This window comes from Nanorana parkeri, unplaced genomic scaffold (genome assembly GCF_000935625.1).
Source record: "Nanorana parkeri isolate BGI_ZX_2015 unplaced genomic scaffold, ASM93562v1 scaffold524, whole genome shotgun sequence".
Taxonomy (NCBI): Eukaryota; Metazoa; Chordata; class Amphibia; order Anura; family Dicroglossidae; genus Nanorana; species Nanorana parkeri.
The window spans coordinates 868,142-882,740 of record NW_017306792.1 but is presented as its reverse complement, the minus strand read 5'-3'; the positions used below and the strand labels follow the sequence as shown (position 1 = coordinate 882,740).

The 14,599-nt window shown below is 43.3% G+C and overlaps 1 protein-coding gene across 4 annotated transcripts in view; it reads left to right on the top strand.

The window, feature by feature from the left end:
* The first annotated feature begins 253 nt into the window (after positions 1-253).
* TSNAX (translin associated factor X) overlaps positions 254-14,599 on the top strand; it is a 21,032-nt gene continuing 6,686 nt past the window's right edge. For all 4 annotated transcript variants that reach the window (XM_018561439.1, XM_018561438.1, XM_018561441.1 and 1 more), the window contains exons 1-3: positions 254-289; positions 1,931-2,038; positions 4,308-4,422. In XM_018561439.1, the coding sequence (XP_018416941.1) occupies positions 274-289; positions 1,931-2,038; positions 4,308-4,422 (239 nt within the window). In that variant the 5' untranslated portion in view covers positions 254-273. The remainder of the gene's footprint in view (positions 290-1,930; positions 2,039-4,307; positions 4,423-14,599) is intronic.

Sequence of the window (14,599 nt, the reverse complement as noted above, 5' to 3'; positions counted from 1 at the left end):
ACTGGGGGGCGATAGCTCACTAAAAATCTAGCTCACAATAAGCCGTATTGCCGAAGAGACCACAGTTCCCATGATGCATTGAGGGTCTAACCGGATGTAAACTGTGCACCGCGTCTAATGACAAGACCACGATCTGTGTTTGGAAACGTGTCATATATATGAGGTCTCGTGTTCTCGCTTGGAACTGTGACAATATCTTAATTTCCCTCGATCTGCTACCCCTGGAGAGCAGTGTGCCCGGGCCTCAGAGAAAGGCCGTGCTGTACAGAAGACATGAGCGAGAAGGAAGGTGAGACTGCTGTGTTTTTACTGGTCCCTGGGTTGTCCACCTTTTCTGGGGTCATCGGCCAATCCCAGGGTTGTCCACTGTTCTGGGGGTTTTCCACTGTTCGGAGGGCTGATGACTTTTTTTGGGGTTGTCTGCCGGTTCTGGAGTTCCTGGGGTAGTCTGCTGTTTCTGGGGTCAAGGGCCCTAGTCTGCTATTCTGGGGGTTATTTCTCTACCCTTAGACTTAAATGAGAACTATGAGGTAAGTGTTTTCCCCCATAGTTCTCTTTAGGGTCACGGTAGGACATATACTAACTTCCTCCGTGACCAAAAGCCCACGCTATACTGAGAATGCCGCAGCCGGGATGGATCCCAACAATACTACAGAGATCCACCCAGCTGCGTGAGTGACAGCTGGCTCTGCCAGCTAGAGGCAGAGCCAGCTGTGCCCGCCCCCTCCCTGTCCTTTCCTCCACTCAACGCTGGAGGATCGGAGAGGGGAGGGGGGGAATTCCTGTGGGGAGCGGTGACTACAGTCACCGCTCCCTGCAGGGAGATGATTGGGAAGTGAGCGAGCAACGATATGTTTTTGCTCACTTCCCGATCAATAGAGCCGACCTGTTACAGCTTCTTTGTCACACGTTGGCTCTAACTATAAGGATGAGTTGAAATCACTCCCCTCATAGTTCTTTAACCGCCTCCTGGCTGGCCGTTGTGAAAATACGGCCAGTCGGGAGCTTCCTAGATCTGAGCGGGCGTATTTAAACATCCCGTCAGCCATGCCCACTCGCGAGCGAGCGGTAACCTGCCCAAATTTAAAAACGGGCAGCGATGCCTGTTAACATACAAGCGATCCGCCGGCTATATAGCCGGCGGATCGCTTGTATAAGGTGCCGGTGTGTGCGGGAACCCCCCTGCCGCTGTCCCGCTCGTCCCTCTGCTCTCCAGCGTCTGAAGCTGGAGAGTGACAGCAGAATGCGGAAGTGATGTAATATACATTACTTCCACATTCTGACACCGGAGAGGGGACCGGAGGGAGATCGTGTACCGATCTCCCTCTGATCCTCTGTCACAGAGCCACCATGCTGTTCCCGGGCTTGCACCAAGCACAGCGGAGCCCAGGACCAGCGACAGGTCTATTGCTCATTGCGACAAAACACTCAGGTGTGAACAGGGGCCATAAGAATGATTGGGATTTTCTTTTGTGAAGCAATTTGTCATGCATATTTAGCTGTGACAATATGCTGAGTGTGAGCTTGGTCTAAGGGGAGTCGTCGTTCCCACTTACCACCAATGTAATGTAATTGGCTGACTTCCGATGAAAGAAGGTGCCTTTCCACTGACTACCGATGAAAGGGGGCGCCTTTCCACTGACTACCGATGAAAGGGGGCGCCTTTCCACTGACTACCGATGAAAGGGGGCGCCTTTCCACTGACTACCGATGAAAGGGGGCGCCTTTCCACTGACTACCAATGAGGAGCCTGCAGGTAAATGTGTAATATAATAAAAGCATGTGAATAAAGAAACAAAAATAGTGACTACTATTTTTACATGTATTAACAGTATTTTGACATCAGATGACAATATTTTTCTGGACCTAGCTCCTTTTGTCATATCATTTTATTTCTAAATTGTCAAATAAAGCATTTTCCTTCACTTAGGATCCGGAACATTTAAAAGATACAAACATGACTTTAAACCACCTCAGAGAAAAGATGGGAAAGGAGGTGCTGTTGACTCTTCATCCCCAGTGATACTTGCTTTTAAATGTAAGTATATTTTTGGCACATTATTTGTCCACTAGATTTTTACATTCAGCCAGAATTTTGTTTCACTTTTTAGATGCAGGAACTCTGTGTCCTCAGACACTGCTCTCCGCAGCTCTGAGTTTTGACTCGGATGGTGTGCAGCCTGGAACGCAGACATGATGGATCCGGGTCTGTACACCATCTGTGTGTGCCTGTAAAAACTTGGAGCTGGGAAGCAGCGTTTTAGGGTCTCCATAGAGTTACATGAGCTGCCCACGCACTTCTTCCCGCAGCTCCTGCAAATTCATGCTGGAAGAATAACAGATGATTCTGGCAGCTGCAGCCACTCGTCCTGTACAAAGCAATGAGAGCCTGACAGCGGCTGCAGCTGTCCACCCATGTTCAGATGTAACCACACATAGAGCGATTACCTCCAGTTTTAGACAGATGATTGCCCCTGGATGACCAAAGGGAATCGCTCCATGCATAGTTACATCTGAACATGGGTGGACAGCTGTGGCTGCTGTCAGCCTTTCATTGCTTTGTACAGGCTCAACGGGTGCAGCTGTCCGGAAGGATCTGGGATTCTTCTTGTTGGAGCGGGAGCTGTGGGAAGAAGTGTGTGAACAGCTTATGTAACTCTATGGAGACCCAGGAGCGGTGCACCCTCATATGCTGCTTCCCACAGCTCCAAGTTTTTACAGCCACAAACAGGAGGTGTACGGACCTGGATCCATCATGTCGTTGTGCGTCTGTCTAAACTCGGCGCACAGAGCTGCAGGAAGTCTTGTGTGAAGGCACACAGTTCCTGCGTCTGCATAGAGATACATGAGTTGCCCACACACTTCTTCCTGTTCTTCCCATCAAAAACTGGCCCTTCACGCTGTATTGATCAACATGCCCTATGTAAATGAGACCTAAAGTGTGTTCCAAGTATCCACTACTCTTTAAATAAAAGAATACTTTCTGAGGCCAGCTTGTAGAAGATTGTATGTGCGTAAGTCTAGTGGCCAGTCAGTAGGATAGTATCTGTGACTATTTCCCCTGTATTCAAGGCATTATCTTCTGCATTTCCAGGAGGTCTGTGCCTTTAGCTTGAGCCTTTCAGGCACTAAAATTACTGGATGGGAAGTAGTCCCAGATGTCCTAGAATACATGGTCCTCTTAGTAACTGTACTGGAAGAAATTGTTTAAGCGCACTACTGGTGATGGGAGATAAATATATGTGATTGGTGTGCTGTCTCCTTGACCAGGACGGGAAGTCCTGCGCGATAAAGCGACAAAAGGACAATCAAAGGAGCGCTACAACCAGGAGGGAAGTCCTATGATAGGACTATTGGCAGCAGTACAGCGAAAGTTTCTGATGAACAATGTCATGGTCAAAAAAAATTAATCACTTGGATGAGACATCCAAGTGAGTAATTTTTCTTTTCCTATCATAGGATTTCCCTCCTGGTTGTAGCGATCTTTTGTTTTTCCTTTTGTCGTTCTTAGTAACTGTGACTTATATTGGTGGTGACTTATTAGGCTGTTGTCACTTGAGATGCTTTGATTTGGTAAGTTAACAGTAGAGTGGGGAAGGATCAGGTATCTCTTGTCTGCATAAGAACAAGAAGCAAAGAGATATCATCTGAGTCTACACTGAGTGGCCAGATTATTATGACCACCCCATCAGTACTTCGTTGGGCCACGAGATTACTTTGTTGGGCCGCCTCGTGACTGCACGAGATGTTGAAAGGTGATGCGAGGAATCTGACACTGCACTGTTGCCCTTCTGTTGTCTTGTACCAGTCTTGCCACTCTCCGTTCTGCCCTAACATTGACTAGTCGCTGACGGCCACAATTCGCACGTTCAGACCCAGATTTTCGGCGGACAGTCCAGTCTTTAAACACTTTAACAATGAGCCGCTCCTGAACATTTATCGAATTCTGCTGTTTTGCTAATACTCGCTCCATGGCTCCTAGCGCCAACAATCATCCCACGTTCAAAGGCTGTTAAATCGCATTGTTTACCCATATCTTCAGAAAAAATCACTTCTACTGTCGTGGTAAACAACCTGCTTCCCTATTTATAATGGTGTGACCCTCTAGCAACTTCAGCGCAAAATTATAGCTAATTATAGCTAATTTGCCTACAAACGTCAGGTGGTCATAATAATCTGGCCACTCAGTGTATATCCAGACAACAATAAAAGCCTCATTTTTGTTTCAGTTTGCCTCTTGTGTTGTTGTGTTTCTCAGGTCAAAGTCTGATTTTACTTTCTTTAAATACTTTTTTCATTTTTTCCAGCTTTTCAGCATGAACTGGATGCAAGGCATGACAAGTATGAGCGGATTGTGAAGTACAGCAGAGACATAACAACTGAAAGCAAGAGAACGATATTCCTTTTACATAGAGTAATCAGGTATCTTTGATTCAGATTATCATTACTTGTAATTTACTGTCTTATCAGCTATATTTATATTGTGTGTGTGTAAGCTTTTCAAGGACAGCTTTAAAGCAGAACTCCGGGGAAAGTTACTGTTAACCCTTGCAGTGCATGGTTAACCCCACTGCACTGGGGCTCGTTTTGATCTAGGGAGGAAAATAACAAAGTTCTACTCACCCAATCCCCACAACCGGCAAAAGACCAAAAGGAGCACTAATCCCTTGCTGTGTGGGGGTAGTGCAGGAGTTCTTCTTTAACAGAAAAGTTTCTGTTGAGCGAATATATGTTTTTTAATCGATAAATGACAGTGATTAAAAATATGCTGACTTAAATTGAGGAAAGAAACGCTCAGAATGTTGTATGCTATACTTGTTCTTGCGTAAATAAGATTCTGCAAGGGGATGCTAGATCTCCTTTTCCCGCTTGATTCAACTGTTAAAGGAGAACGATGGGGTTAAGGCTTTTCCCCATAGTGCTCCTTGGGGTAACGGGAGGACACAAAGCGTGAGTGACAGCTGGCTCTGCGTATCTAGAGGCAGAGCCAGCTGTACCCGCCCCCTCCCCTGTCCGTTCCGCCAGTCAGCGCTGGCAGAGCGGGGAGGGGGGAATCCAGCTCCTCCCCTGTCACCGTGACAGGATCGAGAGGAGAGCGAACGCCGGTATGTGTTGGCTCACCTCCCGATCTACTAAGCCGACCTGTGACAGTCTCATTGTCACAGGTCGGCTAGAACTATGAGGTGAGTGAAAGGCACTCACCTCATAGTTCTCCTTTAAGGATTATGGCATCTGATAAACTGTATGCACACATTCTTTTTACAAATAAACATTTTTATTTTTTATATTCTTTAAAGTTTTTACATATTAATACAAAAAGCCTTCCATCTGCACAGCATATCCAACATAGACATTTCCGCTTGATAAATACATTTAAATAAATATTATTACATTATTACATAACTTATTTTTATTCTTCTACTAAACAATGGAATACTTCCTTGAAAACATTCCTTAAATCCATCTAGTTTAGCTTAACTGTCCCCACATACATATACATATATACAGGGCTTGAAAAATCCACTCGTCCACTCGTCTGTGACGAGAGGACGGTGGAGCCCGACGAGCAGCTTCCCGGCCGGCCATTGTAATTACACGGCCGGCCGGGAGCTTTACATTCAAGCGATCGAGCGTCTCTATAGACGCTCGATCGCTTGTATCAGCAGCTGCCGATCCCGAGATCTGCTGTGCCCGATGACAGAAGATCAAAGGGAGTTCAGTATACGAACTCCCTTTGATCTCCTCTCAGTCCCCGAATGCAGGAAGTGATGTATATTACATCACTTCCTGCATTCAGTGTCACTCTCCAGCTACAGAAGCTTATGAAGCAGATCTCTGCTTCATCAGCTTCTCTGGGAGTCCCTAGGTGACATTGGGGGTCTTGGAGACCCCTGGTGTCTCCATAAAGAGGACCTGTCATGTAAATTGGCTATTATATAGGGGGCTTCTTAGCCCCCGATGTAATAGCAATAAAGTTGTGTGTCAAAAAAGTAATACAAAAATTAAAGAATCATAAAAAAAAAGTAAAGCATTAAAAAAGAAAACAATTTTTTTAAGTCACCCGCCCCCCACATACACACTCAGATATGCGTCGGGTGCGAAAACGCCGATTGTGCCTATTGTGCCTCACATGTTACATATCGCCGCAAACGTGGGAGTGAGAGCAATAATTTTAGGGCCATCAATCACTGATAACACTAAACCGATGAGCAGTAAAAGCATTTAAAGCGTTGCCTATGGGCGTATTTTGCGGGCGCACGCAATTTTAAGGCTTGACATGTTTGGTGTCTATTTACCCGACGTCACCCCGACTTTTATGTTTTACCAAAAATATGGGTATAAATGTTTTATAACATAGTTTGAGTTCAGTATACGAACTCCCTTTGACCTCCTTTCAGTCCCTGAATGCAGGAAGTGATGTGTATTACATCACTTCCTGCATTCAGTGTTAAAAAAAAATTTAAGAAAACCATTTTACCCCCGCCCCCCACATACAGACTCATATATGCGTCAGGTGCGCCTACGTGCGGAAACAACTATTGTGCCGCACATGTTACATATGGCCGCAAACGTCAGAGTGAGAGCAATAATTTTAGGGCCATTAATCACTGATAAGCAGTAAAAGCGGTTTATGCGTCGCCTATGGGCGTTTTTTGCAAACTAGCGTCCTCCCGTAACCAAAAGCTCAGTATACCGCGAGCCGCAGCTGAGACACCGCAGCCGGAACGGATCCTGACACTTCTGTCTGGATCCACCCAGCTGCGTGAGTGACAGCTGGCTCTGCCTATCTAGAGGCAGAGCCAGTTGTACCCGCCCCCTCCCCCGTCCGTTCTGCCAGTCAGCGCTGGAGGATCGGACAAGGGGGAAATCCCTGCAGGGAGCTGTGAGTGACAGTCACGGCTCTCTGCACTGATCGAGAAGTGAGCGAGCGCCGGTATGTGTTCGCTCACTTCCCGATCTACTGAGCCGACCTGTGACAGTTTCATTGTCACAGGTCGGCTCAGATTATGCTCAGATTATTATTATTATCACTTGCCTCATAATTCTCCTTTTAAGTAGATGAGGGGTCAATAAACATCTATATTTCGCTGCAGACTCTATTGTGCAATGAAATAACATACCCCATGGATCATCATCTTTAATATGAGAACCCATCATTTTTTCAACATAAGTCCTCCCCTGACCCCGATATCCCTGGATAATGGGGCAAGTCCACCATATATGCGCCATAGTTCCCCTTTGTCCACATCCCCTCCAGCACAAGGGGGAAAAATCACCATACATCTCATGCATTCTAGACGGAGAGAGGTACCAACGGGTAAGTCATTTATAATTCATCTCTTCCATGGTACATGCCATCGAGGATGTATGTGAATAAACATTTAATAAAGAGTGTGACCTAGAGACAAGAATTTCAGAGCAGGATGGGCTTTTTAAAGCAAGTTTGAAAGCAATTTTTGTGTAAAGTCTGGGTCGGAGCTCACGCAGGGGAGAGTTACAAGCCTGCTCCATACCTGAAAGTATTAAACCAGATCTAAACCCAAAGGCAAAAATGTAATGTATTGCAGCTCACCAATTCTTAGATGTGGTAGCTGCAATCGTTTTCTTTTTTCCTTTGATTTCACTTGGTGATCTGGCCCGGTAAGTGTTACTTTTAAATTTCCTTCAACAGACCAAACCTGTCCAGCAAAAGTGCCTATAGAGGGTTTAGACAAACTATTTAACACTGACATGGATTGCTTACAATGATCAACTTTTATTTGGTTATCCCAAAAGGTAAACAATAAAACAGTTGCTGCAAGTTGTTAAAAAGTGTTAGCTGGAGTTCAGGTTTAATTTGTTAGTCAAGTCCATCTAAATCTGTACATCGAACACTACTCTCTCCACAGGGTGACAATGCTGTTGCTTAAGGGTGGCTCTGATACTCCTTGATAGAGTGGAGTCATCCTAAGACAGGAAGTGTGTCACTGGCCAGATCACCAGGTGAAAATAAGACTAAAAAAAAAACTAATGCAGCCACCACATCTAGGGCTGCAACTAACTAATCGATAATGAGAATAGTTGTCAACATTTCTCATTATCGATTAGTTGGTTGGATCCCCTAACTCTCTCCTTCATGCTGGGAGGTGGACACAGCAAGCAGTGGGCAGGTGCAATAGCCAACCTGCTTTTGGCTATTGCAATTTGAAATGGCCAATAGCAGGCTGGCTATTGCACTCGCCCAATACCTGCTGTATTTACATTCAGCTGCCGTCTGTGGAATCTTGCCACTGGCAGCTGTCATTCCCTGGCTGAAGCTATGCAAGTTATGCTTGACATAGTGACGCCACTATGTCGCCCAGAAGAAGGGACCCTGCGTGGCCCCGAAACGCTGGCTGTTTGACGCATGTGACGATTTAATAAAAAGTGCTTTACTTCTTGCACATATCATTGAGTGTTGCTGACTTCTATTATGCAGGACACAAGACAGTGCTGAAAGTATCCAAAGGATTTTTTTTTTGCTTATGGAGTAGATATAACAAAACACTTTCAATGGTATATATAACATATTTACATACCAAAGGGAGCAAAAAAAAAGTTCTTTATTTATTGCAGGTATTTATATAGCGCCGACTTGTTAGTGTGCATATACTTTAATAATAATTTTGGGATATGTTTATGCATTGGATGAGGGTAGTTCCCCTTTGAAGTGTGTAAATCAAGGAGTTTCTGTTTCTACTTTTAATTGGATGAATGCATTAAATAATATCATACAAAAAATGATGTATAAATCTGTTTGGATGCAACAATAACTAGGGCTGCAACTAATAAATGATTTTAATAATCAATTAGTTGGCCGATTTTTTTTTTTTAATATTTTTTTTAATCGGATAAAGCAATTAAATAAATACCATCTTTAATTTAATATAAAATATCCAAATGCAGTGTTACTAGGGCTGCAACAACTAATCGACATAATCGATTATAGAAAAAGTTGTCAACTTTTTCAATCATCGATTAATCGGCTTCCGATTGGTTGGCCCTGTCACAGGTCCACACACGCTGCGCGCCACACCTCACGCTCGCCACTGCCAGACCCGCCCAGCTGCATCCACAGGCCGCACCTCCTCCCCGCCTCACGCTCACCGCCTGCCCACATCCACGATCGGCACAGGGACGCGGGGAGAAGAAGTAAGGAGAAGAAGGTGTGGGCGGATGACAGCCACCGATAGACAGGCCTGATCTCAGAAACAAGTTGCTGGAAGACTGCTCAGGTAAGCCTGCACTTTCCCACACATGGTGCTCTATAATGTATTGCTGGGATAGTGGGATTTGTAGTCCTCTATAGCAGATGCCATTCTGCATCATTGCTGTATAATTTTACACTTTTCATTTCACTATATTGCACACCACGCTTTTTTTAAAAATTGTTACTTCCACCGCTCCAAGCTTGCTCCTGTGATGGACTGCAATCTCAATATAAAACTAGTAGTCCATCACTGGAGCCATCTTTTAAAATTGATTTTATTTTATATCCGATTAATCGAACTTAATAATCGGTTAACTAATCGATTTTGAAAATAATCGTTAGCTGCAGCTCTAAGTGTTACAAACGTAAAGTTTACTTCAGAACAAAACTGCAAGCACAATGTTCTGCATTTTGTAAAAAATAATTGAATGGTAAGCATGTGGCGCTTGAATAGCTTCAGCCAGGGAATGACAGCTGTCAGTGGCAAAATCGTCACATGCATCAAACAGCCAACATTTCGGGGCCACGCAGGGTCCCTTCTTCTGGGCAACATAGTGGTGTCACTATGTCGCTATGTCAAGCATAACTTCAGCCAGGGAATGACAGCTGCCAGTGGCAAGATTACACAGACGGCAGCTGAATGTAAATACAGCAGGTAGTGGGCTGGTGCAATAGCCAGCCTGCTATTGGCTATTTCAAATTGCAGTAGCCAATAGCAGGCTGGCTATTGCACCCGCCCACTGCTTGTTGTGCCCTTTTCCCAGCATGGAGGAGAGAGCTAGGGAATCCAACCAACGAATCTAATGAGAATTGTTGACAACTATTCTCGTAATCGATTAGTTGGTTGCAGCCCTAACAATAACCTATTTTTCATGGAACAGTAAATTAGAAGCATACTCATTACATTTTGTTTTCTTGCGTATATACTTTTTATAGACTTATTGCTCATTCTTGTAAATATTTTGCGAGTCTGTTTGTTCTTTGTAAGACCCTTTGCAGATGCAGCTGTAATAATTATTAGTGCTCTGTAATGTAATAAAAATATGCTCTTTGTGTATAGTGATGCCAGTGGTTATCTGATGTCATGTGTAGATTTTCGAATTTTAACACAGTGGTTGTGTAGAAATTTGGTGGTCTATTTATAAAAACTTTGCATAGCTTACTTGTCCTGTGAAACTGCATGTGCATTCATTAGGGGCTGTTATCTGTTGTGAGAATGGGGCAAAAAGAATAATTTCTCTTCTGGTTGAATGCTCCTTCAATAGGTTCATCCATATAGAAGAGTGAATTGGGAAAATACCGCATCATGACCACTAGATAGAGCTGAGGATCATAGGAAATGAATACATGTTATTACATGGCTCATATGCATCTTTGATTACAATACATTACAATGCCTGACAAATGCATATGCATCCGCAGTATTTCAGAGATGAAAAAGGGAATATGCCTGTTCATTCCATTTATTGAAAACGTTTCTAGTGATGCTGTTACATAAGATTAACAATCAAGGGAGTCCATTTTAAACAAGTGTCATATGATGATATTTTACTTGCCTTTGTGCTTAATTTATACGTGATTCTTTTTTTAATCATATTTTTATGCCTTCTGTTTTTGTTGGGCGATTTTATATAATTTGTTGTGTGACAAAACTGTGCTAATGAAATTAACTGGCACTTCAGGAGCATAAGGCCCCGTTCACATGTAGCGAATTATCGCGCGATTTCGCGCATTTTTGCCGCGCGATATCGCGAGAAGTCGCCGGCCAATGCTATTCAATGGAGCTGTCTTAACTCCATGTCGCTCGTCGCGGTCGCAAGTCGCTTCTACCGGACCCTTTTTTCGGCGGATTTTGCGCGATTTTGCCCTTTTTCTATGGAGCGCGACGGAGAAGGTCGCGCTACCGTCGCTGGAACGTCGCCCCGAAAGTCGCGCTATCCCGGCCGTGCGGATCCGCTTCAAAAGGTATGTCGCTACGTGTGAATGGGGTCTAAAGGGGTCTTTTAATTGGCATACATACTTGTAGAAAATCAACTAAACTGGAGCAAACATAATCTGGAGCAGTTGTCCATGGCAACCAATCAGCTTCTCTTTAGTTTGTTCAGTTAAGCTTTTAAAATGAAAAAGAGAAGCTGATTGGTTGTCATGGACAACTGCTTCAGATCACGTCTGCTCCAGTTTTGATAAATTCGCCTCACTGTATGTATTTTGAAAAAAGTTTCCTAGTGGCAATTTTAATTACAAAAAAATTGTATATATTCATTATACAAAAAAAATGTTTTATAGGTTTTATTTTTAAATACAGGATACCTGAAGCTTTTACCCCTATATTTCTATCAGATAATTATTATTAGTACCACTTGAAAGTAGAGAAGCACAGAAATTTATTTTGCCAAAACATTTTGGCTGAAAATGGTACTATGGGCAAAATGTCGATATTACCAAAACTGCAAGAAATAAAATACATCCCTTGCTTCTCTCCTCCCTGCTGGGCGCTGGTCTGTGTCCTCTCTAATCCCTGCTGCTCCCCCCCCCCCCCTTTAGGGGACACAGAGCAATGGCCAGGCAGGAAGGGAAAGACTGTCAGAAGCCTGAGCGGGGGAGGAGGGAGCTCTCCTCCTGCACCGTCCTGCTTGGCCTCCTGCGATAGGCGAGTGAGAATGGAGAGCAGAGTACAATCACTCAGTAATGATCGCTGAGTGTTTGTTAATAACTTGGGACATAGATCCCTAATATTTCCCCAAAGCCCCTAACAGTAAAGTTAAAAAAAAAAATATATAAATTAAGTAGCTAAAAAAAATATTTAAAAAATGTTGGAAAAAAAAAAAGTTGGTTTCAGTTTCGGCCTGACAATTTTTTTTTGTTTCCGTCTAAAAAAATTAATTTCGGTGCATTCCTACTTGAAAGTTTAAAAACATTATTGGATTTTAGTGATCTTCTAAGAGATCAAGCCAACGAGATGTGCAGTAGAGTGTACATCATTTAATATTTATTGTAAATGATGAAAGATCTGCACATGTGGGAGTTTTGAATGACTGATTTTTATTGCTAATCGTACAGCTTTGCAATATATATATATATATATATATACACCTAGCGTTCTACATAGTTATTTCCTCCTGGTGGTGGTGCATAAAACTGTTTATCTCATTGTCTATGTGTTGGAGCTGTATATAATTTGTGTATTATAATACTGTGACTATCTTACCAAATTTGGTTTAGGGCTATCTCTAATGATTAGCAATCATTTTCTGGACAGGGTTCTGCTATATGTGAAGGTATACCTGAAGATTAAGGTGTTGCGCAGTAGTCTGTGATGCATTTAACCAGAGCTGGGCAAATCCCAGGAGCCAGGAAGCCAATGCTCCTTAAAATTTATAGCTGGCTGGTTTTCTCTATTTGTTGTTAGTGGAGCTGGCGCTTAAAAAAAATGATTGGACAGACTGGCTCCGGAATCCCCTATTAATTTCTCCACCCCTGATTATACAGTAACACATTAAGGCAAAAAATAAACAATAAAGGTGATCAGCGCCAGTAAGTGTAATGTGGAAATAAGAGCTGCCAAGCACAAAGGATATAACTAAATATCTGGAAAATGTGAAAAACAATATTGTGCCGAGCTAATAATCATACATATCTAATAAATTGAAACATATATAAATGAGTCACATATATGAACCTTCAAACAAATGAGGCATAGAAAATATCTACACAAAGACAAAAAAGCAATATAGATAATGCAGGCAGACCTTCACCTCCACCCAGTGAGTGATGACAACAAGTGAGTGCTCACCTGGGGAGGTAGACCCACAGAGCTAGGTCAAATGCGCTTTTTCCCTTAATGGGGGAGGGAAGCCCATGCACCTGAAAAGGCGATAAGGTCTCCTCAGATCGCAGGTACCAGTATAAATCCAGGTGGAAAGAGAAAAAGGACAAGGACATAGTGTGTAACGTCCAATAAAATGCAATTTATTAAATAAAAATGCGTACTCACAATGGTGTAAACAGTACAGGCATTGGTTATTACTGGATCAGACCAGCAGGGCAAATGGCAGCAAAGCGATAAAAAAACCTGTTCGTAGGACTCAGCTCAGTGCAGTGACATCAGAAGGCAGTCCTTCTGATGTCACTGCATGCTAAAAAATACTAAAAGTATTAAAGGAAAATGTTTTTTTTTAAATGAACCTCAGATCTTAGGTACAAGCTGCATCCTGTAGGCACTGATCGATGTCACTGCCTTTTAGTCCTTCCTTCTTGGAAGGCTAAGTACTCCAAATCCCTTGAAATTGCTCTCTGGAACTTTTGAAGGAGCTCTTTTTTGCAGGATTTGGATTTTCAGCTTTTTTACCCTATTGAACACCTTTTGGGATGAATTGGAATACCAATTGCAAAACAAGTCTTCTCATCCAACAAAATGCTTTTTTGGCTAAAGGACACAATGCCCACAGACGCACTCTATATTCTTGTGGAGTAGAGGCTGTTACAGCTGCAAAGGAGGGACAACGCCATAGTAATACCCATAGTTTTTGGCGTGATCCAACAAGTTCATAGGTGTGATGGTCAGGTATACTTTTGCCAATATAGCAAAGTTGCTTTTTAACCAGAGATTTTCTAATTGTGAGGTGGACCTGGACTTCAGGTAAGTATAGCCTGAGCAGTAGATTCTTTGCATAATTTGCAGCTTATAAATGGTCATAAAGTGTGCTCCACTATAAGAGTCTGAACACTTCAGACTGGTAACTTTCCACAGGTCACTGCACTCAGGATACCGTTTTGTGTGTAATTTTTCTTGTTGTTTTTTTTGTTTTTTTTTGTTAGTCCTTTACAGGATTTATAAAGTGCCAACAGTTTTGTGCACTGCTTTGCAAAACAAAGGAAGCCAATAAACTTTACAGTACAATTCAAAAGGGTTAGGAGGGCCCAAGCTTGTGAGAGCTTACAATCTAAAACCTTGATGTGTTTTGCCTTTTGTTGTTTTTAATGAACAAGGGAGATGTGTACAAATCTTAAAGGATAAGGACACAAAAAAGAAAGGTGTTTTATTTATACACATCTCGGCCCTAGAAAGGTTGAGAACCACTGACTTAGGGACATGGCTGATCTGAGCCCATTGGATTGTAATGCACAGGCGCGACCTGGACAGTGAAGACTTGTAGCTCAGAATGTTAACCCCTTCGTGACTGACGACGTACAGTGTACGTCGCCAGCATCGGGGCTGTTTAAACAGACTCCCGGTGACTTTTGCCGCTGGGACTCTGTTTAAACTTGTAGAGCCGACTGTCGGCTTTACAACAGAAGCGATCTTGGCGACTTACCTGTCGCCAGATCGCTTCTGCGTCCCGAAGAAGGGGCCGTCCCCCCCCGCCGGAC